Here is a 26,976-nt window from a genome sequence, read left to right on the forward strand (position 1 = left end):
TATACATGATCATACCTAGATATTCTCATAACTATGCTCAATTCTATCAATTGCTCGACAGTAATTTGTTCACCCACCGTAATACTTATGCTATCTTGAGAGAAGCCACTAGTGAAACCTATGGCCCCCGGGTCTATTTTCCATCATATTAATTTCCCGTTATTTCCATTACTGTTTACTTGCTTTCTTTACTTTTACTCTTTATCATAAAAATACCAAAAATATTATCTTATCATCTCTATCAGATCTCACTCTCGTAAGTGACCGTGAAGGGATTGACAACCCCTTTATTGTGTTGGTTGCGAGGTTCTTATTTGTTTTTGTAGGTGCGTGGGACTCGAGCGTAGTCTCCTACTGGATTGATACCTTGGTTCTCAAAAACTGAGGGAAATACTTACGCTACTTTACTGCATCACCCTTTCCTCTTCAAGGGAAAACCAACGCAGTGCTCAAGAGGTAGCAGGTGTGAAGTTGAGTGAGACTCAATGCCCGACCACTGCAGAAGATAGAGAGAAAATGAAAGTCATTCCCTATGCTTCAGCATAGGTTCTATCATGTATGCAATGCTGTGTACCAGACCTGATGTGTGCCTTGCTATAAGTTTAGTAGGAAGGTACCAAAGTAATCCAGGAGTGGATCACTGGATAGCGGTCAAGAACATCCTGAAATACCTGAAAAGGACTAAGGATATGTTTCTCGTTTATGGAGGTGACAAAGAGCTCGTCGTAAATGGTTACATCGATGCAAGCTTTGACACTGATCCGGATGACTCTAAGTCGCAAACCGGATACGTGTTTATATTGAACGGTGGAGCGTCAGTTGGTGCAGTTCTAAGCAGAGCGTCGTGGCGGGATCTACGTGTGAAGCGGAATACATAGCTGCTTCGGAAGCAACAAATGAAGGAGTCTGGATGAAGGAGTTCATATTCGATCTAGGTGTCGTACCTAGTGCATCGGGTCCAATGAAAATCTTTTGTGACAATGCTGGAGCAATTGCCTTGGCAAAGGAATCCAGATTTCACAAGAGAACCAAGCACATCAAGAGACGCTTCAATTCCATCCGTCATCAAATGTCGGAAGGGGACATAAAGATTTGCAAGATACATACGGATCTGAATGTTGCAGACCCGTTGACTAAGCCTCTCTCACAAGCAAAACATGATCAGCACCAAGACTCCATGGGTGTTAGAATCATTACAATGTAATCTAGATTATTGACTCTGGTGCAAGTGGGAGACTGAAGGAAATATGCCCTAGAGGCAATAATAAAGTTGTTATTTATATTTCCTTATATCATGATAAATGTTTATTATTCATGCTAGAATTGTATTAACCGGAAACTTAGTACATGTGTGAATACATAGACAAACAGAGTGTCACTAGTATGCCTCTACATTGACTAGCTTGTTAATCAAAGATGGTTAAGTTTCCTAGCCATAGACATGTGTTGTCATTTGATAAACGGGATCACATCATTAGAGAATGATGTGATTGACTTGACCCATCCGTTAGCTTAGCACTATGATCGTTTAGTTTGTTGCTATTGCTTTCTTCATAACTTATACATGTTCCTATGACTATGAGATTATGCAACTCCCGAATACCGGAGGAACACTTAGGGTGCTATCAAACGTCACACCGTAACTGGGTGATTATAAAGATGCTCTACAGGTGTCTCCGATGGTGTTTGTTGGGTTGGCATAGATCGAGATTAGGATTTGTCACTCCGTGTTTCGGAGAGGTATCTCTGGGCCCTCTCAGTAATGCACATCACTATAAGCCTTGCAAGCAATGTGACTAATGAGTTAGTTGCGGGATGATGCATTACGGAACGAGTAAAGAGACTTGCCAGTAACGAGATTGAACTAGGTATTGAGATACCGACGATCGAATCTTGGGCAAGTAACATACCGATGACAAAGGGAACAACGTATGTCGTTATGCGGTTTGACCGATAAAGATCTTCGTAGAATATGTAGGAACCAATATGAGCATCCAGGTTCCTCTATTGGTTATTTACCGGAAGTGAGTCTCGGTCATGTCTACATAGTTCTCGAACCCGTAGGGTCCGCATGCTTAACATTCGGTGACGATCGGTATTATGAGTTTATGTGTTTTGATGTATCGAAGGTAGTTTGGAGTCCCGGATGTGATCACGGACATGACGAGGAGTCTCAAAATGGTTGAGACATAAAGATTGATATATTGGACGACTATATTCGGACACCCGAAATGTTCCGGAGAAGTTTCGGATAAAACTAGAGTGCTGGAGGGTTACCGGAACCCCCGGGGGAACTAATGGGCCACATGGGCCTTAGTGGAGAGAGAGAGGGGCGGCTAGGGCAGGCCGCGCGTCCCCTCCCCCTTGGGTCTGAATTGGACTAGGGAAGGGGGCGGCGCCCCCCTTTCCTTCTCCCTCTCCCTCTCCTTCCTTCCCCCTCTCTTCCCTTGTTGGAAACCTACTAGGAATAGGATTCCTAGTAGGAATCCTACTTGGGGCACGCCCTATGAGGGTCGGCCGGCCTCACCCTTGCTCCTTTATATACGGGGGCAGGGGGCACCCTAGAACACACAAGTTGACAGTTGTCTTAGCTGTGTGCGGTGCCCCCCTCCACGGATTTCCTCCTCGGTCATATCGTTGTAGTGCTTAGGCGAAGCCTTGCGTCGGTAACTTCATCATCACCGTCATCACGCCGTCATGCTGACGAAACTCTCCCTCGACCTCAGCTGGATCTAGAGTTCGTGGGACGTCACCGAGCTGAACGTGTGCAGATCGCGGAGGTGCCGTATCTTCGGTGCTAGGATCGGTCGGATCGTGAAGACGTACGACTACATCAACTGCGTTGTCATAACGCTTCCGCTTTCGGTCTACGAGGGTACGTAGACAACACTCTCCCCTCTGATTGCTATGCATCACCTAGATAGATCTTGCGTGATCGTAGGAATTTTTTTGAAATTACTGCGTTCCCCAACAGTAGTTGCGGGTTCGTAGTTACCTGTGCAACACCGCTCCCTGTGGGATCGACATACCCTACTTACCGCGAATTGCAATAGCCATGTACCCTGCCAGATCATCAGTTGCGGACAACTATCATTCTCCGCTAAGAAATGCATGGTTACTCTGAGGATGCTTGTGTTGGGAATCGTAGCAGAATTTTAAAATTTTCCTACGCTCACCAAGATCCATCTATGGAGTATACTAGCAACGAGGGGAAAGGAGTGCATCTACATACCCTTGTAGATCGCGAGCGGAAGCGTTCCAATGAACGTGGTTGATGGAGTCGTACTCGCCGTGATCCAAATCACCGATGACCGAGTGCCGAACGGACGGCACCTCCGCGTTCAACACACATACGGTGCAGCGACGTCTCCTCCTTCTTGATCCAGCAAGGGGGGAAGGAGAGGTTGATGGAGATCCAATAGCACGACGGCGTGGTGGTGGATGTAGCGGGATCTCGGCAGGGCTTCGCCGAGCGTCTGCGAGAGGGAGAGGTGTAGCAGGGGAGGAGGGAGGCGCCCAAGGTTGTAATACTACTGCCCTCCCTCCCCCCCTTTATATAGGCCCCCTGGGAGGGGGGGCGCCGGCCAAGACCCATCTAGATGGGGGGGCGCCGGCCAAGGGGGGTAACTTACCCCCCAAGTCAAGTGGGGCGCCCCCCCACCCTAGGGTTTCCAACCCTAGGCGCAGGGGGGAGGCCCATGGGGGGCGCCCCAGCCCACTAAGGGTTGGTTCCCTTCCCATTTCAGCCCATGGGGCCCTCCGAGATAGGTGGCCCCACCCGGTGGACCCCCGAGACCCTTGCGGTGGTCCCGGTACAATACCGATAACCCCCGAAACTTTCCCGGTGGCCGAAACTGGACTTCCTATATATAATTCTTCACCTCCGGACCATTCCGGAACTCCTCGTGACGTCCGGGATCTCATCCGGGACTCCGAACAACTTTTGGGTTTCCGCATACTCATATCTCTACAACCCTAGCGTCACCGAACCTTAAGTGTGTAGACCCTACGGGTTCGGGAGACATGCAGACATGACCGAGACGCCTCTCCGGTCAATAACCAACAGCGGGATCTGGATACCCATGTTGGCTCCCACATGTTCCACGATGATCTCATCGGATGAACCACGATGTCGAGGATTCAATCAATCCCGTATACAATTCCCTTTGTCAATCGGTATGTTACTTGCCCGAGATTCGATCGTCGGTATCCCAATACCTTGTTCAATCTCGTTACCGGCAAGTCTCTTTACTCGTACCGCAATGCATGATCCCGTGACTAACGCCTTAGTCACATTGAGCTCATTATGATGATGCATTACCGAGTGGGCCCAGAGATACCTCTCCGTCATACGGAGTGACAAATCCCAGTCTCGATCCGTGCCAACCCAACAGACACTTTCGGAGATACCCGTAGTGTACCTTTATAGTCACCCAGTTACGTTGTGACGTTTGGCACACCCAAAGTACTCCTACGGTATCCGGGAGTTGCACGATCTCATGGTCTAAGGAGAAGATACTTGACATTGGAAAAGCTCTAGCAAACGAACTACACGATCTTTGAGCTATGCTTAGGATTGGGTCTTGTCCATCACATCATTCTCCTAATGATGTGATCCCGTTATCAATGACATCCAATGTCCATAGTCAGGAAACCATGACTATCTGTTGATGAACGAGCTAGTCAACTAGAGGCTTACTAGGGACACGTTGTGGTCTATGTATTCACACATGTATTACGATTTCCGGATAACACAATTATAGCATGAACAATAGACAATTATCATGAACAAAGAAATATAATAATAACCATTTATTATTGCCTCTAGGGCATATTTCCAATAGCTTGCACTTGGTACCATCGCCGATGTCGTTAGTGAGATGGTTCGGATGTGGGAGAGCACATGCCAAAAGACCACTGTGAGGTTTGCCAGTACCATGGTGCAGGTGTTTGGAGTAGAAAATTTGAGAGAATGAAATGTGGAGGATATAGAAAAGTTGATCGCTATTGTAGAGGCAAGAGGTTTTCCAAGTATGTCTGGTTCATTTGATTGCATGCATTGGCAATGGAAGAACTTCCCCCAAAGGTTTACACATGAGTGACAATACCACACCAAAAGAGCCACTATCATATTGAAAGAGGTGGGATCACATGGCTCATGGATTTGGCATGCTTTCTTTGGAATGTCTGGTTCTCACAACTACGTCAATGTGTTCCAGCGATCTCCCGTGTTCAAGAGAATTTGTAATGGGGAATCATCGCCGTGCAACTACACTGTCAACGATCGCGACTACAATATGGGGTATTATCCCGATGACATCTATCCTCTGCGGGCAACGTTTGTAAAGACCATAGTCGATCCCCAAGGCAACAAACAAAGCCACTTTGCACAATACAAGAAGCGGATAGGAAGGATGTGAAGAAGGCATTCAAAGTATTGCTCCAAGCTCATTGAGGAATTGTTTGTGAAGCTGCAATGACGTGGAAATCAGAGACTTTGTGACAGGTGATGACATGTTGTGTCATTTTGCACAATAGGGCAAACCAATGTTTTGTCAAGTCTGAAGAACAAGTCCACATCCTAGAACAATAAAATGCAGATCAATTTATGAATTTTCCGCAGATGCATCCGAATATTTGAGAGCATCAGGTGCACATGCAGCTACTCAGTGATCTTGTGGAGCATATGTGGGCCCACAATGAAAACCAAAAAGCTAAAGTTTAAATTGTGCACTTAAAGAAAAGTTATGTTTGAATTATATATTTCTCTATCAACAAATGTTATTTACGTGCGACATTCATGTGTATAATGGGCGTGCATGGATATGCATGATTTGAATGTTTGGATTTAAGGTGTGTGGCTACCATGCACACTGTAAGAGGGGTTGTCTGGTGCCGGTCCTGCTTTGCTAAGTCCGGGTTTTGTTCCGAGGGAGAAAGAACTTATTCCTCAACTGGGTGAGAAATAGCAAAATTCTCATTCTACTAGAAGGTGTAGGACGCTTTGTTGCGCCATTTTTCACCATGATGATACCCAGAAGAATGTTTCATTTGGAACGCTAATAACCACGCCCACTATGAGCATCTCATAAGTGCATTAGACAATTCTGGATAGAGAGTACATGTTTACTTACCGCATGCAAGCTGAAGCTTTGACTCAAACATAGATCACGTATATATCCTGTGTGATTGGCAATTTGGCATTATATACCATTTAGCTGGACTCTAGCTACTGTTGTCTTAGCTGAAGCTCCAAAGGCCTATCCTCAAGAATCTTCTGTTTCATCCTTCATCACACGCCACTCCTCCCAAAATCAATAGAGAAAAGAGCGACTTTACTGCTACTGCAAAAACAGACTCCACCAAATATCAGAGACAAAAAGCTAAACTCTACCATTACGAACTCATCTATTAGTGTCAAAAGAAGCTTTACTTTGTTAGTTTCAGTTCATTTACTTCAATCAGTTGATGCTTCCAAGGCCCTTACAAATCACAACCAACAATTGATGGCCCTCTTTCAAAAAAAATGTTTTAGAAGCTCTGCACAAAACACAGCTGGTTTCATCTCAAAAAACCTTTGTTGATATCCAGCGTTATGCCATGGGGACTGAATCTCCCAGCTACCATCATCCAAGATTCTGGCAACATCATAACCATGGTCCACTCCACTTCATGTCAAGGATCCTAATCTTGGTATAAACTGCTTGATGCTTAGGAGAGCTTTCATGCAAAAAAATTAGAACAGAAAACAAGCGCCGACTGGATATTGCAGAGACGCTATAGCTTGCCATGGAAAACTACCAAACACTTGAAGACGTAATAGCCACGGATTGTTCCATGGGAGGCGGACCATGCGATTATTGGCTTGTGAGAGCCTAGCTTAATAGGAATGATAGACTACTCATACCAACAAGGAATTCCTTCTTTTCGGAAGCCATTCGAAAAGAACTCCAAAGTTGTGCGTGCTTGGCTTGGCGTAATTCTACCATGGGTGACCGACCAGGAAGTTGGTTCCGGGTGCGCATGAGTGAGGACAAAGTGTGCGTGAAAGACTCGTGTTGATCTGTGGGGCCAGTCTTGACCCCGCCAGGCATAAGAGGGTGTTACATGGCCGCGCCCAGCCGTCACTAGTGGCGGATCTAAGGGAACTGCCAGTGGAGCTGGCCATCTAGGGACGTCGTGTAGTCTCGAGCTCACCCCACTCCGCGTGATGAACTCCTTCCTCACCAGGGTCGACCCGGTGAGTCACCAGCCACCATTCAGCTGCTCGTCACGCCACTAAAATTAAAAGAGCAGGCACCAGCGTCGACTATTCCACAAGCCCACATGCTGGTTCAAGCACTCAAGCTCCACCCTTGGTCACTACTCACCGGATTCTCCTTCCTCACTTCTCAGTCCGACGACATCATTTTCAAGTGCTCACGGACACTCCTTCCTGGTTCACGCCACCTGCTACGCCTCCCTCTCCCACTAATCCACCTCAACTATTCTTCCTCCACTTTCCCCTCCATACGTCCCTCATTTTTTAGCCAAATCATGATGTGCTCTTATGTCATCTTGGAAGAGAAGCATCGCGAGCCTATTTATCTTGCTTGGATGCAAAGGGATGGGATCGGAGGAGATTAGATCGAGGCAATGAGAATTGATAGATACGGCATTGGCGTGCTTGGTTGATTGCTCGATCGTTCGAGACAACATGGCACCTAATCCAGGAATGCCCATACATGCGACACTGATTAACTGCGAGGTGGACCAAACCGACTGTTAAGCTCTTCGTGCCGGCTGACAGACTGGTCCCACATGCCTGCTACACCCGTCGACGCACCAAATAGCGCAATTTCATGGGAGCTTAGTAACTCTACTGATTTTACAAGGACAAGTGACCATACGTGAAAGTGAAATATTACTCTCAAATCTTGTAGCGAGTACGAAGATTGGACGGCGAAAATACAGCCACCGAGCGAGATCTAACGGCCACAATTTACGCCGGATCGAAATTCGTTCCAGGCCCCACTCCACAGCCCATTTCGTCGAACACCTCGCGAGCCCCAACCCTAGCCTGCATCGCGCGCTAAACCCATCCCCACCACCACCATGCGAGGCATCGGCGCCGCCGCAGCCGCCGCCGCCGCCCGGCGGCACGCGCACCTCCCCTCCTCCTACGCCGCCGCGTTCTCCTCCTTCTCCGGCATCGGGGGCAGCGGTGGCGCTGGGCGCGGGCGCGGGCGCGGCCTACCGCCCTCCGCCTCCGCGCCGCCGCGCGCTCCCGGGAGCCCCATCCCCGAGGACGACAATGGAGTGGATCTCTTCGCCGCATCATCTTCTGCCGGCCGTGGCCGCGGGGAGCCCGTGATCCCGCCGTCCCCCACCACCCCGTCCTTCTCGTCCTTCTCCGGCGCCGGCCGCGGTCGCGGATCCCCGCTGCCCCCGCCGCCGCCGCCATCCGACGAAGATGCCCCCAAGCAACCCACCTTCGCAAAGCGCTTCGACTCCGTCCCTCCCCCCTCCGATCCGGAGCCGCCAGCCACCGCTGCCTCCTCCTCATCCGAGCCGCCGCGTTCGATCCCTACCTCCGGCGCGGGCCGCGGCGTGCCGCGTGTGCAGCCACCGGTGGACAGGCCCCCCGAGGAGAACCGCTTCGTTCGAAGCCGCGAGGCAAGGAAAGCTCCGACCCCTTCGGCTCCAAGCGGGCAGCCGAGATTGGCGCCACAGGAGGCTGTGAAGCGTGCTTTGGAGCTCCTTGGCCGTGGCGATACTGGCGGTGGACGCGGCAGAGGGGGGCGTGGGGGCCGCGGAGGTGGCCGGGACGGTGGCCGTGGTCGGCCTGCTGACGTGAACGAGCGGGAAAAGGTCTTCTTGGGTGACAACGCTGATGGTGAGAAATTCGAGAAGCGGCTCGGGCCTGAGAAAATGAAGATTTGGGACGAGGCGTTCGATGAGGCAGCAGATGAGGCACTGCCAGAGCCGATTGATGATGCGCTTCTCAACGCTATTCATACCAATAACATGGTGCGCTCTGCACTGCATCAGAGTTATCAAAATTATAAGATCTGTGTGTGCTTGTTGGATCCCTGATGGGTTTTTATCTTTGGATGTTTGTATGTGCAGATTGAGTTTGAGCCAGAGTACAATGTGAGCTTTGCTAATCCTGATATTGAGGAGAAGCCGCCTATGTCATTGGAGGAGATGCTGCAGAAAGTAAAGCCATTCATAGTTGCTTATGAAGGCATCCAGGACCAGGAAGAATGGGAGGTGATTTGTTTAACTGTCCTCATGCCATATCTGTTTCACCCTGGAAATGTTTGTGCAAGTAGATATTTTCTGTATGATATACTTGTATTTCTTGCAACTAGTCACCAAATACATCGGAGTGTGCCAGAGTAAGTCGACCAGGCAAGGTTTTTTTTACCTTGCTTTGCTGTTATAGCTTGCGTAATGGGTCCATATCTATATTTGGATGATACGAGACTGCTTGCGTTAGACTTGATAAATAAATTATGGACCAGAGAATAATATCAAAATAGTACAGCTTCCGTTTGCAATTTATATCCTTGTGTTATGTTGGCAATCAAACTTCCCCTAACTTTGTCCAGTAGTATACATATAGAACTACCTAGATCGTGGTCGAAAAGGTATTCGTGGATTTGCTGTTAAATCTCAGATCTACTTGATAATATTCTAGTGTTATAAGCTGATATGCATATTTTTGTAAATGATCTGGAGTCAGTATGAGGTTTACATAGAATATCTAACTTTCCAAGGTCAATTTTCTGGTTCGACCTGGCTGATAAGGTTAAACTGCTAAACTATCAGATGAGTTTCCTGTTCCAAATAAAGGTAGTTTGCCAAATACATTGGATTTAAGTTTTGTTTCCAGAAAGGCATGAACGTCTCAATAGTTTCATCATTAATATGGCAAGACGGTTATACTTTCAAGATACTGACCAGATTTGTAGAAAGAAGCATCTCTGATTTTAGAATTCAGCTTTTAGTGTACCCTAAATTTCAAATTACATATATACATTAGCAATTCACAGTTGTGTACTTGCATTCACTTTGCTGCCATATGAGTTCTTTTTAGGGTTTCAACTGACCCACCAATCTACTGTATCATTCTTAGGATGCCGTGAAAGATATCATGTTAAGGGCACCCCATATGAAAGAGCTGATAGATATGTACAGTGGGCCTGATGTCGTAACTGCAATACAGCAAGAAGGGGAGCTGCAAAGGGTTGCCAACACTCTTCCAGAAAACATACCCAATTCAGTAAAGCGGTGTACTGATAAAACTTTACTTTCTCTCAAGGTTAGCCTTATTATTACAATTGATGCTCTAGACAGCATAGTATCATGAGTCAATCAATTTAGCCTTTTGAGTAATTGAGCTGCTGAATGTTTAGTTGTAACGGAAGCAACATGATTCTTGTCTTATTTGGTGGGTTCTAACATAACCATTAATAGTCAGCTTGTTTAAAAATAGATCAGCCTTCTGTTAGCATACCAAACATGATTTAACTACGGCCGTGATCTCTTCCGAAAAAAAACTCTGGTCTTTGAACACCCCCTATCTAGCTGTATGTCTGTATGGGTGTCAGATACATCTATAAGTGCTTGCACTTCTTCCTCAAAGATAGCAAATGGCTGATACTATCTTACTTTGAAGTTGGCTAAACACATATGCTAAAAGTCAGCTTGTTATAAACTGCTGATGGATATGAGCATCACATATTGAAATATTTGCAGCTAGCATCGTAAACTCAAAATATGCAACGCCATTTGTCTCCATAGTTTTTGAAGGAAAAAGATGATAATTGTTTGCATTTCACATCTTAGTGTGCTGTTCTAGATAGTACCTTAAAAGGATAATATATGTGTTAATACTTAATGTATTTCAGTATTCGTATCTTTTGTTTTCTTAGACAAAACCTGCTTCCTGCTTGCTACTTAGCTACTATTCGGCTGTGCCTTCTTGTGTTTTGCAGAATAATCCTGGCTGGGGTTTTGACAAGAAGTGTCAATTCATGGACAAGTTTGTTCGTGAAGTTTCAGAGCAATACAAGTAAAAGGCTTCTGATGCACTGTTGTAAGATCTCATTTAGCCCCTAAGAAGATTTAGCGGATTTTCCTTGTTTTGAGAGGTGTAATGTTATATTCAATCCATGCAGCCTGTCTTCTTTCTACGGGCTAGTAGTTGGACAAATAAAATCACTGGGAAAGTGGATATTTCTTTTGGGAGATTTTCCTATCGTCATTTTGATTCTGGAAGTGTCGTCGCCATTTGTTTAGGACAACCCTGAAACTCCCTTGCCTCTCTAAGGCACTAATGATATAATGGATGCTTGAATGATCATGGTGTGGTCTCTTTCCTCTTCTATTATGGATCACATATTTTGACCATTTTAGAAATGAAATGGTATTTATTTGGCAAGGGAGTCAGCATGGAGTCCTGTTTTCAGGGTACACAAGTCTTGTGCCCAAATAGGATCATCAGAATCACCCGTTGATCGACGTGGACAAACCTAGAGCCTGGTGATGCTCCACTGTCCAAGGAATGGACTGTAGGACAACGCATGGTAACTCACGCAGCTCAGCTACTAATAAAGTCGGGTTACCAGTGAGGACCTACTAGAAAAGTAGCAAGTTATCACCTGTATGCCTACCATAGTACCATTGATTCTGAAACTGTAGCACTTACAACAGTATTGATACATGTCACAGTAGAGCCCCCGGTGTTCCGATGAGGGCATTCAAGAAAACAGACCTTAAAAATGACAGAAACACCAGTGCTGGTACTGGTTATCATCCATTGTACATCACACTTTGTATGTTCTTAGTGAAAGTATGCTGTCTAATGTGTTGTGATCCACAGCCACAAGGGGAGCAGAAATGCCTACCTAGCTATGTATCTACAGCTCACCCCTGCGGCCTGCTTTTGTACAAACCATGGTTCTCTTGTTTCTTCTATATATAGAAAGGGAAGTTGTAGTAACAAAAAAAATCATTGAAAAGCATCATAGCAAAGTATCTGCAGGGTATGGTTGAAGACTCTGCAAGCTTCCATACCCAAACCCATCTCCATCTGCTCCCTGTTCATAAGATGCAGCCATTTTCAGGGGCGGTTTAGTGCAAAAAATAACCATCTCTTGCATTGGTTACCTACTAGGACACATTTGGCTGAAGGATTATTACCTTTAGGCGTCTGGAGCATGCTGCCGGAGCGGCTGGTGCTCGTTGTTCTGGCTGTCGAGCGGCATGTACTGGGACATGATGGCCATGATCTCCGAGTCCATGTATGACTAGTAGGAAATGAAACACAAGACAGTCAGTTTTTGTTGCACTAGATGTCTTCTTGGTTAACCATTTGCTCTGGGGAGAAGGACGGTGCTGAACATACATACATACCCTGAGCCTGTACTTGTAGAAGACGAAGCCGGCGACCCCTAGGCCGGCGGCGCAGGAGACGGCGAGGAGGGCGACGAGCCAGCCGAACCTGGACATGCTGTTGGCCACGCAGACGTCCTCCCCTCGGATGTACACCTGGTTGCCCCTGCAGCCGCACTCGTAGCTGCCCCAGGTGTTCTTGCAGTGGCAGTCCGGGCAGGTGCACGCCAGCTTATCCTTGCACTCGTCCAGGTCTGAAACTCGGCTCTGTTAGTACCCTCTCTCGATCATGTCTCGTGTCAGTCTCGGCGAGGAATCGGTGGAGCGAGGACTTACCTTCGCATTTGTGGCCGTCGCCTTGGAAGCCTGCCGGGCACCGACATCCGGATAGAGCCGTGTCCTGGTTCAGAGTTCGTAGGTTAGCAGAGATCATGGATCGGTAGGTAGACGATGAGTTTCAGAGGTTTCCTAAGTGAAACTCTGAAGGCTAGAAGTATGGAAGGGAGGAGGCTGTACCGAGCAGGCGGAGAAGGTGCGCTCCCCCTTGGTCTCCGACCAGCACCCGCCGTGGTTCAGCGCGCACCTGCCCGGACCAACAGCTGAGACGAACAAACAGGGGAGAAACATGAGCACACCGGTAGTATTTTCCTAGCGCCGTCGTGTGAATGAAGAGAAAAGTGGGGGTAGGTACCTTTGCAGTGGGTGTACCCGTCGCCGTCGTAGCGGACGCCGTTCACCACGGGGCACTCGCACACCCTGCCCCGGTACGTGTCCCTGCACGCCGTCACGTTGGTCGCCTCGTCCCGCCAGCACCCGCCGTTCCGGTGCAGGCACTCGTTCGTCTCCATGTCTGCGGACAAAAGCTCGTCAGAAGTTCATCGTCGTTTCGCCGTCTTGTCTGACCGGCAGTTGGAATGGAAATGAAGGCCTTGGTGGTGCCTACCATGGCTGAGGCAGACTTGCGGCTCGGTGCCCTCCTTGAAGCCGGCGCACACGGCCTTGAGCACCGCCGTCCTCTCCAGCTTCCCTGCACGCCCACACCACACAATCATGTCAGTTCTGTCGTCGCCGGAGAAATCAAAGAGACGGCGCAGCGACAGCCAACCAACCTCTGTACTGGACGTCGTTGATGACGAGCGTGGGCAGGATGGTCACGTCCCCCCTCGACCCGCGCCCGATCTGGTCCTCCTGCTCCTTGGACAGCACGGCGTTGTCGGCGTCGGCGTCGGGGTCGCCCATGCACGCCAGCACCTTCTCCAGCGGCAGCCCCAGCGACGCCACCACCTCCTCGGCGCACGCCTTGCTGTACTTCTTCTCCTTCATGGAGCACCGCAGCTTGTAGTCCATGGCGAAGTCCCACCACGCCCACGGCCGCCCGCTCTCGTTGGCCACCCGGTGCACGCACAGCTGCCGCAGGTTCTCCACCACCACCTGCTTCCCCTCGTACCCCTCCCCGAAGTCCTCCTCCGGGTCCGGCGCGCAGTACCTGCACACCCAGCAACATCATTCCAAATCCTTGCCATGGCAGGTACCAGAGAAAGCTTCCTAGACCGGCAATGGCGTCTGCATGTACTACGTACCTGCCGTGGTTGATGCACTGCGACTGGCACTGCCGCGTCAGCCGGAACGCCTCGGGGCAGTACCAGGTGATGTAGTGCGGGGTGAAGCGCGCGTAGCCGCCGCGCTCCAGGATCTGGGCGTGGCCCCGGAAGCTCTTGACGAACGCCGCCTGCTCGTCGCACCGGGGGCCGCACTCGTCGTTGCTGTTGGTCCATAGCTCGTACTCCACGCGCTCGTCCGGGTGCGGCATCGACTCGCGCCAGTCCAGCTTCACCACCACCTCCCCCTCGGCGTCGGCCTTCTCCGCCATGCGCTTCAGCGACTCCCCGAAGGCGCGGTTCACCAGCGCCGACGGGATGTTGAGCTTGTCGAGGTACCGAGTGTCGGGGGACGCCTCCGGCGTGTCCATGGTCAGCAGCTGCTCGTCCACCGTGTCCGCGATCAGCACCGCCGCCGCGCCCGCCTGCTGCGCGTTCCACGACTTGAGCGCGAAATAGCACTCTGGGAGACAGTACAAACATTAACACGCCGTCAGTTTACAGCTACAGAGTAATTCGTTCATCTTTTATGTTTCTTGAAATGAAAGTGTGGAATTGTTTCTTTCTTTGCTTGCAAATTAATCAAGGAAGGATGAGACAGATCGTTGGTCTGTCTGATTCTGTCTTTGGCTTGAAGGAATTGCTTGCGGCACCAACTGATTGGAGTTGGTAGTGGAAGTGTTGTGATCAGGTGCGTTGCGATGGTTGGATCAAATGAAATGGGCACCAACAAATGATATGGCTGTATACTGCATGCATGTCTGAATCTACTCTTCTGGCTGTCTGGGTTCAGAGTTGGCAGGCTAGCAGTTATCTGAAAGTGTTGACGCAGACAAAGGGGGAACAAACTGAAGATAATCCGTCATGAAAATATTAGTTTGGTGCGTTATAGATTACATTTGAATTTGGCGCGTCCCCACAAGATTTACATTTGATTTTTGTTATTTTTTAATAGATTTCGTCAGTATTCAATTTTTTGACTAGTTACACGATATTCTCGACCAAGAAAAGTCTCCTGATTCTACCTTTTCAATGACCACTAGCAGATCAGAATTGTGAACTCCCTTCCCCTACCGCAGTTTTAAAAAGTTGTGATCACAATGTCTCTCGTATATCTATCTAAGTTGGAGACCAATCCACATCATAAAACAAGTAAAAAACTACGACTAGTGGCACTAAAGTAATCAGCATGTTTGCCTATTTAAGATTAGCACATTGACTTAACCCATCAACAGCATAGCTCTGACGCTTACCAAGATATCGACACAAATTCGCCATAAATCATCGGCAATCGAGCTCACGCAATTAAAACTTGAGTAATTTCATTTCGACATGAACTTCAACAGTTCATTCCTCATGAGATTAGCCAAAAACCGCTTATAATAAGGCAAATAAAAGAGTAGCATCATCAAAAGTGTGTATGTACCTCCACGGTCGAGCAGTAGGACGATTTGCGTTTGAATTTGGTACCTTTTTTTTTTTTGTAAATTTCGTTTGAATTCGAACTTTAGGCCACGTACATGGCATTCAACCAAGAAAAGTCCCGATTCTTCTACCTTTTAGTACAAAACAACTGACTGAATGGAACACGGCAAATTTTATCTCCACTTGTAAAGTCCCTTTCCTCATGGCAGATTAAAAAGCTTCCGAAAATCTCTCATATCTGAGTTGGAGATATATCTACATCAACAGGATTAAAGTAATACTACTAGCACTAAATTAATTAGCATGTGTACGTAATCGTCGGACAACTCAAGCTCGCACAGTCACGCATCAGCAATGTCAATGGCTTCCCCGTGAGAATTGCTAGCCGAAGCCAGGAATGAATCGATCAAATCAATCAGCAGGGTTAATGGCTGAGGATAATTGCTGAGCGAGCGTGTGGCGTGTGTGTACCTCCGCGGTCGAGCAGGAGGACGACGGGGCGGCCGGACTTGGACTTGAACTTGGCGGGGAACTCGGCGCATCCGGTGGCCTTCTTGGCCGGGTAGAGCACGACGCCGGTGAGCGTGCCGCCGTAGTCGGGCACCCCGAAGTTGCCGATGGCGGCGTCGTGGTGCCCCCGGATGTGCTCCGGCGCCAGCACCCTCACGCTGCTCTTCTCCACCACGAACCGCCCCCGCGCCGGCGCCACCATCGCCGCCAACACGGCCACCGCCATGACGACGGCCAAGAACGGCCTCGCGCCGCCGCCGCCGCCCATTTCCGCGCCGCGGCTGTCGAGAGAGTGGGGGAATTGGCCGAGGGGGCGTTTGGTAGGGAGAGAGCGAGGTTAGGTGGGCTCGGAGGGGAGAAAAGAAATGGTTCGGTTCTTGCCGGGCTCCTACTGCTCGTGCGTCGCGAGGGAGGCGCGCGGGGTTGGGATGATGACGACGGGAGGGGGGGCGGGGCGGGGGCGTTGCTTGGAGTGTACTGCTGCCGTGGAGGAGGCTGATGGAGGTCGCGCGGCGGGCGTTTGGTGTCAGCTGGCTGCTTGCTTGGGTTAAGTGACGTGCAAGGGAAGGGAAAGAGAGGCGGGAAGGAAGGAAGGCGACAGGGGGGCGGAGGGGGGTCGTGTGTCTGTCTGCCCGTCCGTCAGTGTGCGTGGGAGCGGGGCGGCCAGCTGCTGGTGGCGGATGCATATTCGGGGTAGGAGCGCGAAAGGAGAGGCGCACCTTTTTCCTGCTGGAAGCAAAAAGTATATGAGACGGAATCGACAATCGAGTTAAGCCGAGTCAGGAAAACAGAGCGCGACTCGACTCGAGACTTTTGTTGGGCTCGGAAGTCGAAGTCGTGAGATTCGCGTACGTACGTGTTGTCTCGAGAACCCACGGTCGAGTCTTGTTTCGGCCTGGGTGCTCGTGACAGCCTCTTCTGGGCCTCACACGGTCCAGGAGTAGGCCGCGGGTCGGACGTGCGCGTTGGGTCGTAGTAGTACGGTACGGTACATCATCCGTTTACTTTTACACGGCACAGCAAAGTCGCCACCGTGTAGTTGCGTCCTGGACGGTGTGAGGCGCCGGTCCTGAGACGCTCAAAGACTCGGACCAAGTCGGAGCAGCTGCTGCGCGCTACGCTGCCTCTGCTTAACTGGTGCTAAAGGAAAGTATGCATCTTTTTTGTTCTCATCAAGGCCATGCCTTGCCTTCACTTTTCAGTGTTTGGCTATTTGGTTTGGTGGGGCACGACGACCTAGTATTTTCTAATATAGCTCCGACTCTACATTGACTGGTCATACACTTCGAGAATTAACAAGATCGTCCAGATGGTCAAGGACAAGATCCATGGTGTCCATCAATGTGTTATTGCTACTTGTAAAGGAAATGTATGCAAATGCTAATACGTGGTATTTTTTACGTTTATAACAATTTACCTTCACATGTGTGATCTATTATGCTATTGACGCTTGGTGTCCGACTAGCCCTTTGCAGCACACTTATATAAATTTGCATGATATAAGTTTAATCAAAACCGATTTTGAAAACAATTCCCCTCTATTTCTTGGTGTATAGCTCCTGAACGGTTTTGTATAAAACACCTCCCTCGTTTCCTAGCTCTCGGCAAAAGAGGTCATTTTTTGCATTGGCCGAATGACCTTCAGAGCCACCAACTTGATCCTATTAACTGGTGCCTAGGTTTAAAGGAGGAGGAGGAGGGAGTATTCTAATAACCGAACTAGGAGAGGCCACCAAATCTTCATCTAGTGGTCCAAACATTTCCCACACCTAAAAGGCAAAACAAATCAGCTGCAATGTCGAAAACCTAAGAGTTTATTGCAACAAATTTATTCGAAGCAGCGCTACAATACAAGATGTTGAGATTTAGCTTGGGGTGCCAGCGTCGAGGTGGCAATCTTCCTAATTGAAGCTAATAGAGGGTGTCCTAGCATGAAGGTCGAAGATGAAGCGATGGTTGATCTGTTGCCTGGCGCCAATAACTGTCAGCTCTGAAGACGGGAAGACGGCGAGGCACATATAGTGGATGTTAGCGTGGACAATCTCGAGAAACACATGCTCTGGCATGACGTGGAGCCCCGCGTCATTATCGAAATGCAATGTCATGCTCGGGAGGACGTCACGATGGCCCGATAGCTTGTGGACACATAGGTGGTGGCCCTGCAGGTGCACCGGTTCTGCCCCATGGAGCTGCAGGTAGCACCGCACTGCCCACTCGATGTGGATGTATGCCTTGTTCACAAACACACTCATCTTCGTGCCAATGTCGATCACACACCCGCTTTCCCTCCCGGGCCGCGCCGAAACATCTTCGGCGTGACGCCAGGCACCCAGATGCCGCCCACACCGACCCCAGTGAGCTTGACGTAGTACCCATCGTTGGCCTGGGCCGGCAGGAGGATGGGCGTGTTCTGGCGATGCACGTTCAACAATGGATGGCTAGGAATGTTGTCGCCGAACCGGAGAAAGTTGTACGCGATCGTCCCTGGTGGGAACGGGCAGTAAGAGAAGCGCACACCTTGGCCATGATATATCTGCTTCGTGAAGAAGGTAGGTGGCTTGGTAACCCTCCACATCCCTAGGCCAAGGACACTGGCAAGGACTTCATGGGTGTAGAAGTGCTCCGTGTGGTGGGCACAACCAAAGACCATGCCATGCAACTGCTCAAACTGAACTTTGTGGCCACTTTTGAGAAAGAAAAAGGTTTCCTTGGCGAGGACTCCCCAAACCGACACACAGTTGCTCGAGTAGCTGATTTCGAAACCGCGCATATGGTCTTGACGTTGTTTGTACGGTGCACGACACAAACCGCTATCGCTCGCCGAAACATGGTGGAAGGTCGGGGACTGGGTTGGGTCGAACACCGGGTTGTATTGGCGCAGGCAGGGGTGGCACGAGGTGCACTGCATCCAAGTCAGCTCGGTGGCCATGTCCAGCGCGAGCTGGTAGCTCTTGGACCCCTGCCCCGTGCCGACGCCCACCATGACGGCGTACACCATGTCTGTTGCTGGGCACATGAGAGGCCTTATGGTGTTGACGGTGATGTTGGTGACGGTGCTTGGCGGGAGGAGATGGTTGGTGATCCGACACTTTACATGGTCTATGGCACGCTGGAGGCTTGCCAAGTCGTTGTGCGTCGGCTGGTGGTTGGAGACGAGCCGGAGGCTGAAGCCACCATTGCTGCTGTTGAGGGGCGGCAATGACATCAAGGCCGTGATGCCATGGAATAATCTTTGGTTTTATCGCTTGTTGTTTTGTATGGTTCAATAATACAGTTTATCCGAGTGAGTTTTATGGACCCACCGGGCCAGAAGCTTCTCAAGCTCAAGCATTTACTTTTCTAGTTAGAGACCAGCGTCTTGGAGCTAATGTGGGATCTGCTCAAGGACCCACAAGTTTAGGTAAATATCTAATGCGTTTCCCAACTGGGGAGGTTATCTTTGGAGGAGAAACTATGCGTTTTTGGGACCTTCATGCTCCATGGTTAGAACCTCTAAGGGGCCCCAACGGTTTGGACTTGAGTAGGTTGAAAAAAGGCATGGCACGAGGACGCCGAGGATGGTTAGTGCTAGAAGTAATTTGGGCCCCATGAAGTATGGATCGATGGTGCTAGCTTGTATGGAATGAGATGCAAGAGTTGTGGAAATTGTGAGGCTATATATATGTACGGTCGAATCCATTTTTGTATACGGTATTTATTAAAGGGAATCTGGTTTTCAGATATGCATATCTTCTGTAGATCACCATCAATTAATAAGCTAATGATTAAATGCATAGTACATGAACGTGTATGAGAAATCCATTCCAGGATACTCCCTCTGTCATAATGTAGTGCGTATTTTTTTTCAAAAGTCAAACAATACAAATTTTGACAGTTTTTATAGACAAATATATGAATATTTAAAATACCAAATTCATATCATTGGATATATCATCCATTAGATTTTCATGTCGTATATGTTTGGATTTGTATATATAAATGGTTTTATTTGTAAACTTGGTCAAAGTTTATTTGGTTTGACTTTTCAGAAAAGCTATACACACTACATTATGGAATGGAGGGAGTACTACCTAGCCCTTCAAGTACATCTTTTTTAGATGCCCTTCAAGTATATTAATTAGCAAGGAATTTGTTTTTTTACCCTATTAGCAAGAGACTCAACTGGCCCAGAGTACCATTGGCAATAGCCCATGTACATCTAATTGAAACACCATGGATACCGGGGGATGGGAGCTCCTAATGGGCGCCTTAAGCTCCCATTCTTCAAAATGGCGCCCACTACCCCGTCTAAGTGGGCCTTACCTAAATTCCCACTTGTTCACTCGTTCGTTGGTTCGTTCGTTCCCTCCTTTGATCGTTCATTTCTGCTTTGATTTTTTTTGCTAAAAAAGTTGGCTTTTAACCTCCGACCCTTTGATCTGTTGATAGTTGACCATTTTGATCCCGCTGACCACCGATTTCTCAAAAATTTAAAAAGGTTCATGAATTTGAAAAAAGTTCACAAATTTAAAAAAGAGTTCAAAAATTTCATAAAAAATCATCAATGTAAAAAAGTTCATTGATTTGGAATTGTTTTTCATCAATTTCGTACAAGTTCATCGATTTTGAAAAATGTCAATTGATTTTTAAATAAAGTTCATGAATTTGAAAAGGTTCATTGCTTTTGGAAAAAGTCCATGGATTGGCAAAAAAATCAATGATTTTTTAAAAATTTAATGGATTGGGAAAATTCTCATGGATTTTGAAAAAGTTGATGAATTTTTAGGCAGAAGATCACAGATTTGAAGAAAGTTCATCGATTTTGAAAAAAGCACAAATTTGAAGAAAGTTGCGAATTTGTAAAAAGATCACATTTAAAAATAAATAAAAGAAAATAGAAAAAGAAAAGAAAAACGAATAAGAACTATCCGGAAATCGACCAACAAACCAGGAAAAGGGGCTTCCTTCGAACTAAGGAAAGGAGAGAATATACACAAGTGGTAGGATTTCCAAGGTGGTTACTGCTGCTCTCTCTGTACGCATAAATCTTGAGTTCGAATCACTTTGCCGCAACATTTTTTGGTGTTTAGTAGAAAGAGAAATAAAAAGAAATGGGCCGGCCCAAGACGGAGGGAGGGTGTTCACCGCTTTGCGATTAAGGCTATGGTGGTGTTTGGTTGGGCTGTGGATTTCCGAAAGCAGTTGCAGAAAATCTGCTGCGGAAAAATCGCCATTTAGCAAACTAGTTGTATGAGTTGTTGATGTGGAACAAAATGCCTGAAATACACCTAAAAGCTGAGAGATTGGTTACACGTTGTTTAATGATATTTTGACATAGCGAAAGAGTAGCATCACATGATATTTTGACATGGCGAAAGAGTAGCATCTTTTTATAAGGATCAATACGTAGCATAGAATTATAAATGGCAAACAACTTATCATGTTGGTGAAATAGCAATCGAACTCAAATATTTTATCATTGATCAATACATCACTACATTGGAACGCTAGCAAGTTTTAGAAGCGAAAGCCCAACAACTAGATTACTAGGAGCGGCGCACAAAACAGAATAGTAGTTCGTCCGTGAGCAGATAAAAGAACTCTATCATCCACTCGAGCTCATCAAGGAGTTAGCAACACTATCACGGACTCTGTTTGACGATGTAAAGTCTCACCGGAACACTTTCTCCTTGGAGTGGCTTTACCCGCAAGTCCTCATCACGAACGTAATCCTCGTCTTCGTCACATTTGTCAAACTCCTCATCGGGCAACTTGGTCTCACGAATGTAGTTGTGCAACAACATACAAGCAACAATAATCTTTTTTTCTCTACGAGGGTTGAAACTAGGTACACCCTTCAAGATGCGTCATTTAGCTTTGAGCACTCCAAATGATCGTTCAACAACATTTCTAAGTGAAGAGTGCCCATGATTATACACTTCATATTTGCCCACTGGTTTTCTTCCATTATGAAATTCCGGGATATGGTATATTTGGCCTTTCTAAGGAGCAAGATATCCTTCACAGTTTGGATACCCAGAATCTACGAGGTAATATTTTCCTATGAAAAGGGAAACAACATTGTTATGCATGGTTGTTGAATGTTGTTGAGAAGCAAGTACGTAATGGCAACAATATAAAAGGGCAAAGGAAGTAATGGCTTAACAACATATATTAGTACCTAGTGGGGGTGTAGGGAACCTATGTGCATACTTGACTAAGCTATCATTTAAGATCCTTGTGTCATGTGCTGAATCGGGCCAACCAGCCACAACAAAAGTAAACCTCACATCAAAGTCACAAATCGCTATAACATTTTCTGATGAAAATCCATGGTGACCTGTGTGGTTAACATAAGTGGCGTTGAAGGCGCCGTACAAGAAAGGTAGCCCCTATTTGCTGACCACCGCGCGCCCTCATGGACGGACCATATACGAGGCAGGAAACGCGAAGCCCGTTTTTTTGCCCTTTTCTGTTTTAAGTTTTTTCCTTTTTTCAATTCTTTTTCAGGATTTTTTAAAAAGTTGTGAACTGTAAAAAAATGTCAGATTTGTAAAAAAATATTCGGGAAATGATAAATGCCCACGGATTAAAAAATGTTTGTCATTTCATAAAATATTCATGAATTACTAAAAAATCTTCACAATATTGAAAAAATGTTCTGAATTCCAAAATTATTCGAAAATTTCAAAAAATGTTTGCCGATTCACGAAGTATTCATGAACTTAAAAATATGTTCCTGAATTGATTTTGTTCCTGAATTAAAAAAAATGTTCCAAAAGTTCAAACAATATACGCTGGTTCAAAATAATTGTTCACGTGTTCCGGACAAATGTATGCCATTTCAAACAAATGTTCATGTATTTGTAAAAAGATGTTCATGAATTTTAAAAAAGGTAATATATTTGCACAATATTCACAATTTTAAAAAATGCTCATGATTTCGAAAGATTGTCAAGAAATGGGAAGATGTTCACAAATTGAAATAGAAAAAGGAAATGAAAAATAAAAAGGGGGATAAAAGAACATAAAAATAAAGAAAAAGAATAAGAAATAAAAAAGCAAAGGAAAAAACATTTGAGAGATGGTTCTAGAACCTTCCTACACCGGTAGAGATAAATTCGGAAAGGGGCCTGCCCATACCATACCCCAACACCTGAGGCAGTACGCGCCAGGTCGCTCGCGGGCGACCTGCGCGCCAAATAGGAGTTGCCTATCGGAAATGCCCCGGTGGATCCTATTTGCTGCCAGGCGTGAAACTTAAGTTTGGTCGGCCCAGTGGGGCTGTTCGGTACAGTTTGTTCCCTGCAATCGCTGTTTGGTACTGTTCGGTCTGCTAAAAAAATGCAAGTGCAGTGTTTCATTTTTTCTCTCGTGCTGTTTTTTTTGTTTTCTATTAGTATGTTCTTCTTCATTTCGTTTTTATCTTTGAGATTGGCTTCCCTTTTTTCTCTTCCTTGTGATTTAGTTTTTTATCTGGGTTTGTCTTCTATTGTTTGTTTTTTTTTTATAGTTTTCTGTGTTGCAAACATTTTATAATATATGATGACATTTTTTAATGCACAATTAGGCAGGTTAAATGCAATACTTCAACATACTACTCATGCAGTGAATCAAACTTGTGCACCGAGTCTCTCGGACTCTCTTACCAAACGGGTTACCTCGTAACCAACAACGGTGATCATTCTCGGATCACAAACGAAACCAACACTTTGGTTCCCACAACAACGACCATCTTCACAGTTTCACAAATCTCGTCACATAACCAGTGCCAAGCATATGCCTTTAGTGTGCAAGGTTATTTAATCATGTTGATCCATGGTGTGACCTACTTACAAGCTGTGTCGTAACCGAGGGCGCGGCTATCGATAGATTTAATAAACACTCTGCAGAGGTTAGTACACCGTACCCACACCACGGAACCCATGGCCTTGCACTCCCATTCGGTTGGACCAATGGCATTCCGACAGAACCGTCCCATTGCCATGACACTCTCTCGGCCACTCCGACCAACTCCCCTCTGGGCTAAGTCATGGGTGGCCCCGATGTCTACCAAAGACATCCAACGGCCACCGTTGTGGCAAAACAAATCAACGGTCCCAAACGGGGACAAGGTACCATAACAACAATGGGCACACAAGGTTATGTCTGCTTACCGGGCCAGGGTACCGCACGCCCATAACCTTCCCTCGTTGGAGGCACCGACCAGAGGCATGACAACAGACCAAATAAAGGCCTTCCCATAAAGGCAAATGTGGTTGCACTTGGGAAGCTCGATTCAGTGGCACCATGAACCGATCAACATTATGTTTAAGTTAAATTATCATCAGGTTTAATTTGAAATAAAATAACTCGAGTCATAGTGTGCCATGAACATGCACTATATAACATGCATTATATCCACATAGCACTAACACAAACGGATCAACATCATAGAATCATTCTACTTGCACTACTCATCACTTTACTCACTGGTTTCAACTCCACTGGTTTTGAATCTCATCATTTTTAGTTATGCCATTAACATATTGAAATCAATAACTCACATATGAAAATGCTACCGGTCATAACCAAACCATAACCATACTACCAAAATACTTCTACTGCCTCATACTAGTCCATGCATTCAAACACTATTGTAAACTAAGCACATCAAGCATGGCAAAGTAACTAACATAAGCAATATTCATTTAATGATTAAATGCATGAAATAAATCACATTCAAGTTGGAAAAATCATAATATTGAAATGACACCATGCAAATATTTGTGTGGCTTGCCTTAGCACAGAGGAGGGTCACACCCCTCCTGGTTCTCCTCTAAGCAAGCTTCTCCTTCTGAAAAATAATTAAAACAGCAAAAAGAAAACATCAAGAACACTTCTGAAATTCACCAGAAATTATAGGCAGCAGAGAAAAATCTCAAAATTTGTGTGCTGCTAGAATATTCCAATACAAACACAATGCAAAAAGAATCAATTCATTTGGACTTATGGTTTAACTGTTATGGCTGGTCAAAGTTTCTGGTCAATATTTGAATTAAATTCAAATAAAAAGAAAACCAGGGGGTGACATCGAAGGTGTATTTCTGCGGGGCGCCACCACTCATACCGCTTCGGCCACGACTGAGTGGCTGACAGTGGGCCCCCGCGGTCAGGTTTAGAGGGAGGGAGAGGGAAACAGAGGTGGGGCGGTGGTTCACCGGTGATTCTCCGGCGAGGAGAGGTCGGCCGCCACTGTGGAGGGGGGAATGGACGCGCAAGACTACAGCGAGTCTGTACGTACCCGGAACGTGGCTAGGGGTGGACGGAGTGGGTTGCGGTGGTCTTCTCCAGAGGCGTCGACGGAGGGGGCTCGTCGGGGTTGGTGATTCCGGCGAGGCAGGGCCGGTCTAGCAGCTCCAACAGCAACATCGTGACCAGTGGAGCACCACGAGCACCTTGGAGAGGTCGAGGGGAGGCGAGAAGCACCGGAGGAAGCAGAACGCCGAGGCGGGGTCGGCGGCGATCCCTGGAGCAGAACGGCGGCCAGTGGCCCGCCTGGCCTGGCCGGGGCTATCTAGAGGAAGTGTGGGTGCCAGAGAAGTGCGGTGGTGGAGAGAAATGAGCTCGGGGGTCCTATTTATAGGCAGGACGAGGGAGAGGATCTCGGGCTCCGCCGAAGTTCTCTGGAGACGGTGCCCGGCGACGAGAGGCGCCCGTGAGAGGGGAGAAGAAAACGTAGCTCACACGACCACTGTGGGAGGGAGGAGACGAGCACAGGAGCGTGGGTGGCGACGAGCACAGTGACACGGGCACACTGTATGCTTGGCCGCGTCATGCCCGTGCCCGCTGCGGCGAGCTCCGGCGTTGGCGAGCGCCAGGGGAGAGTTAAGGGCGTCGAGATGATGATTGTGGTGAGGTTTGGCAAGGTGCGGCGAGCGGGGAAGCGAGCACACGCTCAACAAAGGCTTGGGCGCGACGTAGAGCGCGTCGGCTGCATGCCAGCACGCTTGGACGAACGTGGTCACCGCGTGAACTCTGGCATCACGCCGTGCAGTGCATTGAAATCATGTCTGGCGTGTAGTCCTTGATGGTTTGGGTTGAGCCAAGGCTTTGAGTTGATCACAAGTGGACTGTGTGCGAGTGTATCTTCCTGGCATGTTTATGGACAGAAATTTGTGAGGTTAATTGAGAAAATTCTAGAAGGAGTTTAGGGCTGATCTTTGGTGGTTAGTAGTTTCTTAGGAGGGTAATGAAGCCCTAAAAATCTCAGCTTCATTTGATCAAGGAAAAATGCACTTCCTGTAGAAACTGCATTTTTTGACCAGAACAGAAAAGATTTTCTGTAGCAAAAATATTCCAAAGAACTATGAAAATATTTTGCACAGAGAGGTGTACCAAGGTCTAAGGAATATTCAGGATTTTTGTCAGATTTTTGTGGGCAAGAAAAATGAGGGTTACTTTGGAGCATATGTTACTGAAGTGGTTTTCAGAGAAGAAATTGAATATTTTTCATTTATGAAAAATATTCCTATGGCCATTTTGGGATATATCAGAGAGGAAATGATGGGTTTGAGAGAGAGAGAGAGAGAGAGATGAGTCACTTGGGTGAAAATCAAGGACATGCCTAAGTGACTAAGTCCAACTGAGTTGATTCAAAACTCCAAATTTAAATCAAATGGCAAAGAAATCCAGAAAAAGAAAAAGAGCAAAGACCAGGCTGTCACAAACGTCCCCCACTTAGGTTGAATGTCGTCCTTGAGATTCGGTTGCTCGGGAAAACAATTCTATATAGGCTGCCCTTAAAAAGCCCTCTCTTTCCCAGGTTGCTTCTTCCTCGGTGTGATGCTCCCACTGAACCTTATAAATTTTTATCACCTTACTGCGAGTGACTCTTTCGGTCTCATCCAATATTCGGAACAGTTTCTCCTCATATGTTAAATCCTTAGCAAGCTCTATCTCTACCATATCAGTCCTTTTCTCCAGTGGCGAGATACACCTTCTCAGCTGAGAGACATGGAACACATTGTGCACCTCTAACAATTCCGGTGGCAATTCGAACTGATAAGCAACGGTACCAACTCTGCACATAACTGGGAACAGA

General features: G+C 47.2%; 3 protein-coding genes across 4 annotated transcripts; 1 reads left to right on the top strand and 2 right to left on the bottom strand.

Moving 5' to 3' along the window:
• Window positions 1-8,005: 8,005 nt before the first annotated feature.
• On the top strand, window positions 8,006-11,347 carry LOC109767707 (uncharacterized). 2 transcript variants are annotated; one of them, XM_020326429.4, is made up of 5 exons: window positions 8,067-9,009; window positions 9,109-9,252; window positions 10,121-10,306; window positions 10,983-11,083; window positions 11,166-11,347. In XM_020326429.4, exons 1-4 carry the CDS (start codon window positions 8,095-8,097, stop codon window positions 11,061-11,063), a joined length of 1,326 nt encoding a protein of 441 aa, XP_020182018.1. In that variant the 5' UTR covers window positions 8,067-8,094; the 3' UTR covers window positions 11,064-11,083; window positions 11,166-11,347. The 2 variants fall into 2 exon arrangements, with proteins under 2 accessions (XP_040250833.1, XP_020182018.1); XM_040394899.3 differs by having other exon boundaries at window positions 8,006-9,009; window positions 10,983-11,347.
• A 294-nt stretch (window positions 11,348-11,641) lies between these two features.
• LOC109767706 (vacuolar-sorting receptor 6) lies at window positions 11,642-16,631 on the bottom strand. The gene is made up of 10 exons (XM_020326428.4): window positions 15,876-16,631; window positions 13,962-14,442; window positions 13,491-13,867; window positions 13,325-13,408; window positions 13,073-13,231; window positions 12,898-12,980; window positions 12,718-12,781; window positions 12,403-12,635; window positions 12,190-12,296; window positions 11,642-12,086 (listed from the first exon to the last, which is right to left on the bottom strand). Exons 1-9 carry the CDS (start codon window positions 16,180-16,182, stop codon window positions 12,192-12,194), a joined length of 1,893 nt encoding a protein of 630 aa, XP_020182017.1. The 5' UTR covers window positions 16,183-16,631; the 3' UTR covers window positions 11,642-12,086; window positions 12,190-12,191.
• Window positions 16,632-17,712: 1,081 nt separating this feature from the next.
• On the bottom strand, window positions 17,713-19,503 carry LOC109767708 (protein ASPARTIC PROTEASE IN GUARD CELL 1-like). Its single transcript, XM_073503073.1, has 2 exons — window positions 18,261-19,503; window positions 17,713-18,222 (listed from the first exon to the last, which is right to left on the bottom strand). The coding sequence occupies exons 1-2, from the start codon at window positions 19,117-19,119 to the stop codon at window positions 17,816-17,818; spliced, it is 1,266 nt and encodes a 421-aa protein (XP_073359174.1). The 5' UTR covers window positions 19,120-19,503; the 3' UTR covers window positions 17,713-17,815.
• Between the last annotated feature and the right edge of the window lie 7,473 nt (window positions 19,504-26,976).

Source organism: Aegilops tauschii, chromosome 7 (genome assembly GCF_002575655.3).
Source record: "Aegilops tauschii subsp. strangulata cultivar AL8/78 chromosome 7, Aet v6.0, whole genome shotgun sequence".
In the NCBI taxonomy this organism is placed as follows: domain Eukaryota; kingdom Viridiplantae; phylum Streptophyta; class Magnoliopsida; order Poales; family Poaceae; genus Aegilops; species Aegilops tauschii.

What these genes read in the sequence shown, in the direction of transcription:
- LOC109767708 (XM_073503073.1), bottom strand. Translation starts at nt 19,119, where the DNA reads ATGTCATTGCCGCCCCTCAACAGCAGCAATGGTGGCTTCAGCCTCCGG. An exon ending in CGTCAAGCTCACTGGGGTCG is followed by an intron (nt 18,223 to 18,260) that starts GTGTGGGCGGCA and finishes GTCACGCCGAAG; the next exon opens with ATGTTTCGGCGCGGCCCGGG.
- LOC109767707 (XM_040394899.3), top strand. Translation starts at nt 8,095, where the DNA reads ATGCGAGGCATCGGCGCCGCCGCAGCCGCCGCCGCCGCCCGGCGGCAC. An exon ending in CTATTCATACCAATAACATG is followed by an intron (nt 9,010 to 9,108) that starts GTGCGCTCTGCA and finishes TTGTATGTGCAG; the next exon opens with ATTGAGTTTGAGCCAGAGTA. An exon ending in AAACTTTACTTTCTCTCAAG is followed by an intron (nt 10,307 to 10,982) that starts GTTAGCCTTATT and finishes TGTGTTTTGCAG; the next exon opens with AATAATCCTGGCTGGGGTTT.
- LOC109767706 (XM_020326428.4), bottom strand. Translation starts at nt 16,182, where the DNA reads ATGGGCGGCGGCGGCGGCGCGAGGCCGTTCTTGGCCGTCGTCATGGCG. An exon ending in GCACCTTCTCCGCCTGCTCG is followed by an intron (nt 12,782 to 12,897) that starts GTACAGCCTCCT and finishes ACTCTGAACCAG; the next exon opens with GACACGGCTCTATCCGGATG. An exon ending in CGACGGCCACAAATGCGAAG is followed by an intron (nt 12,636 to 12,717) that starts GTAAGTCCTCGC and finishes GCCGAGTTTCAG; the next exon opens with ACCTGGACGAGTGCAAGGAT.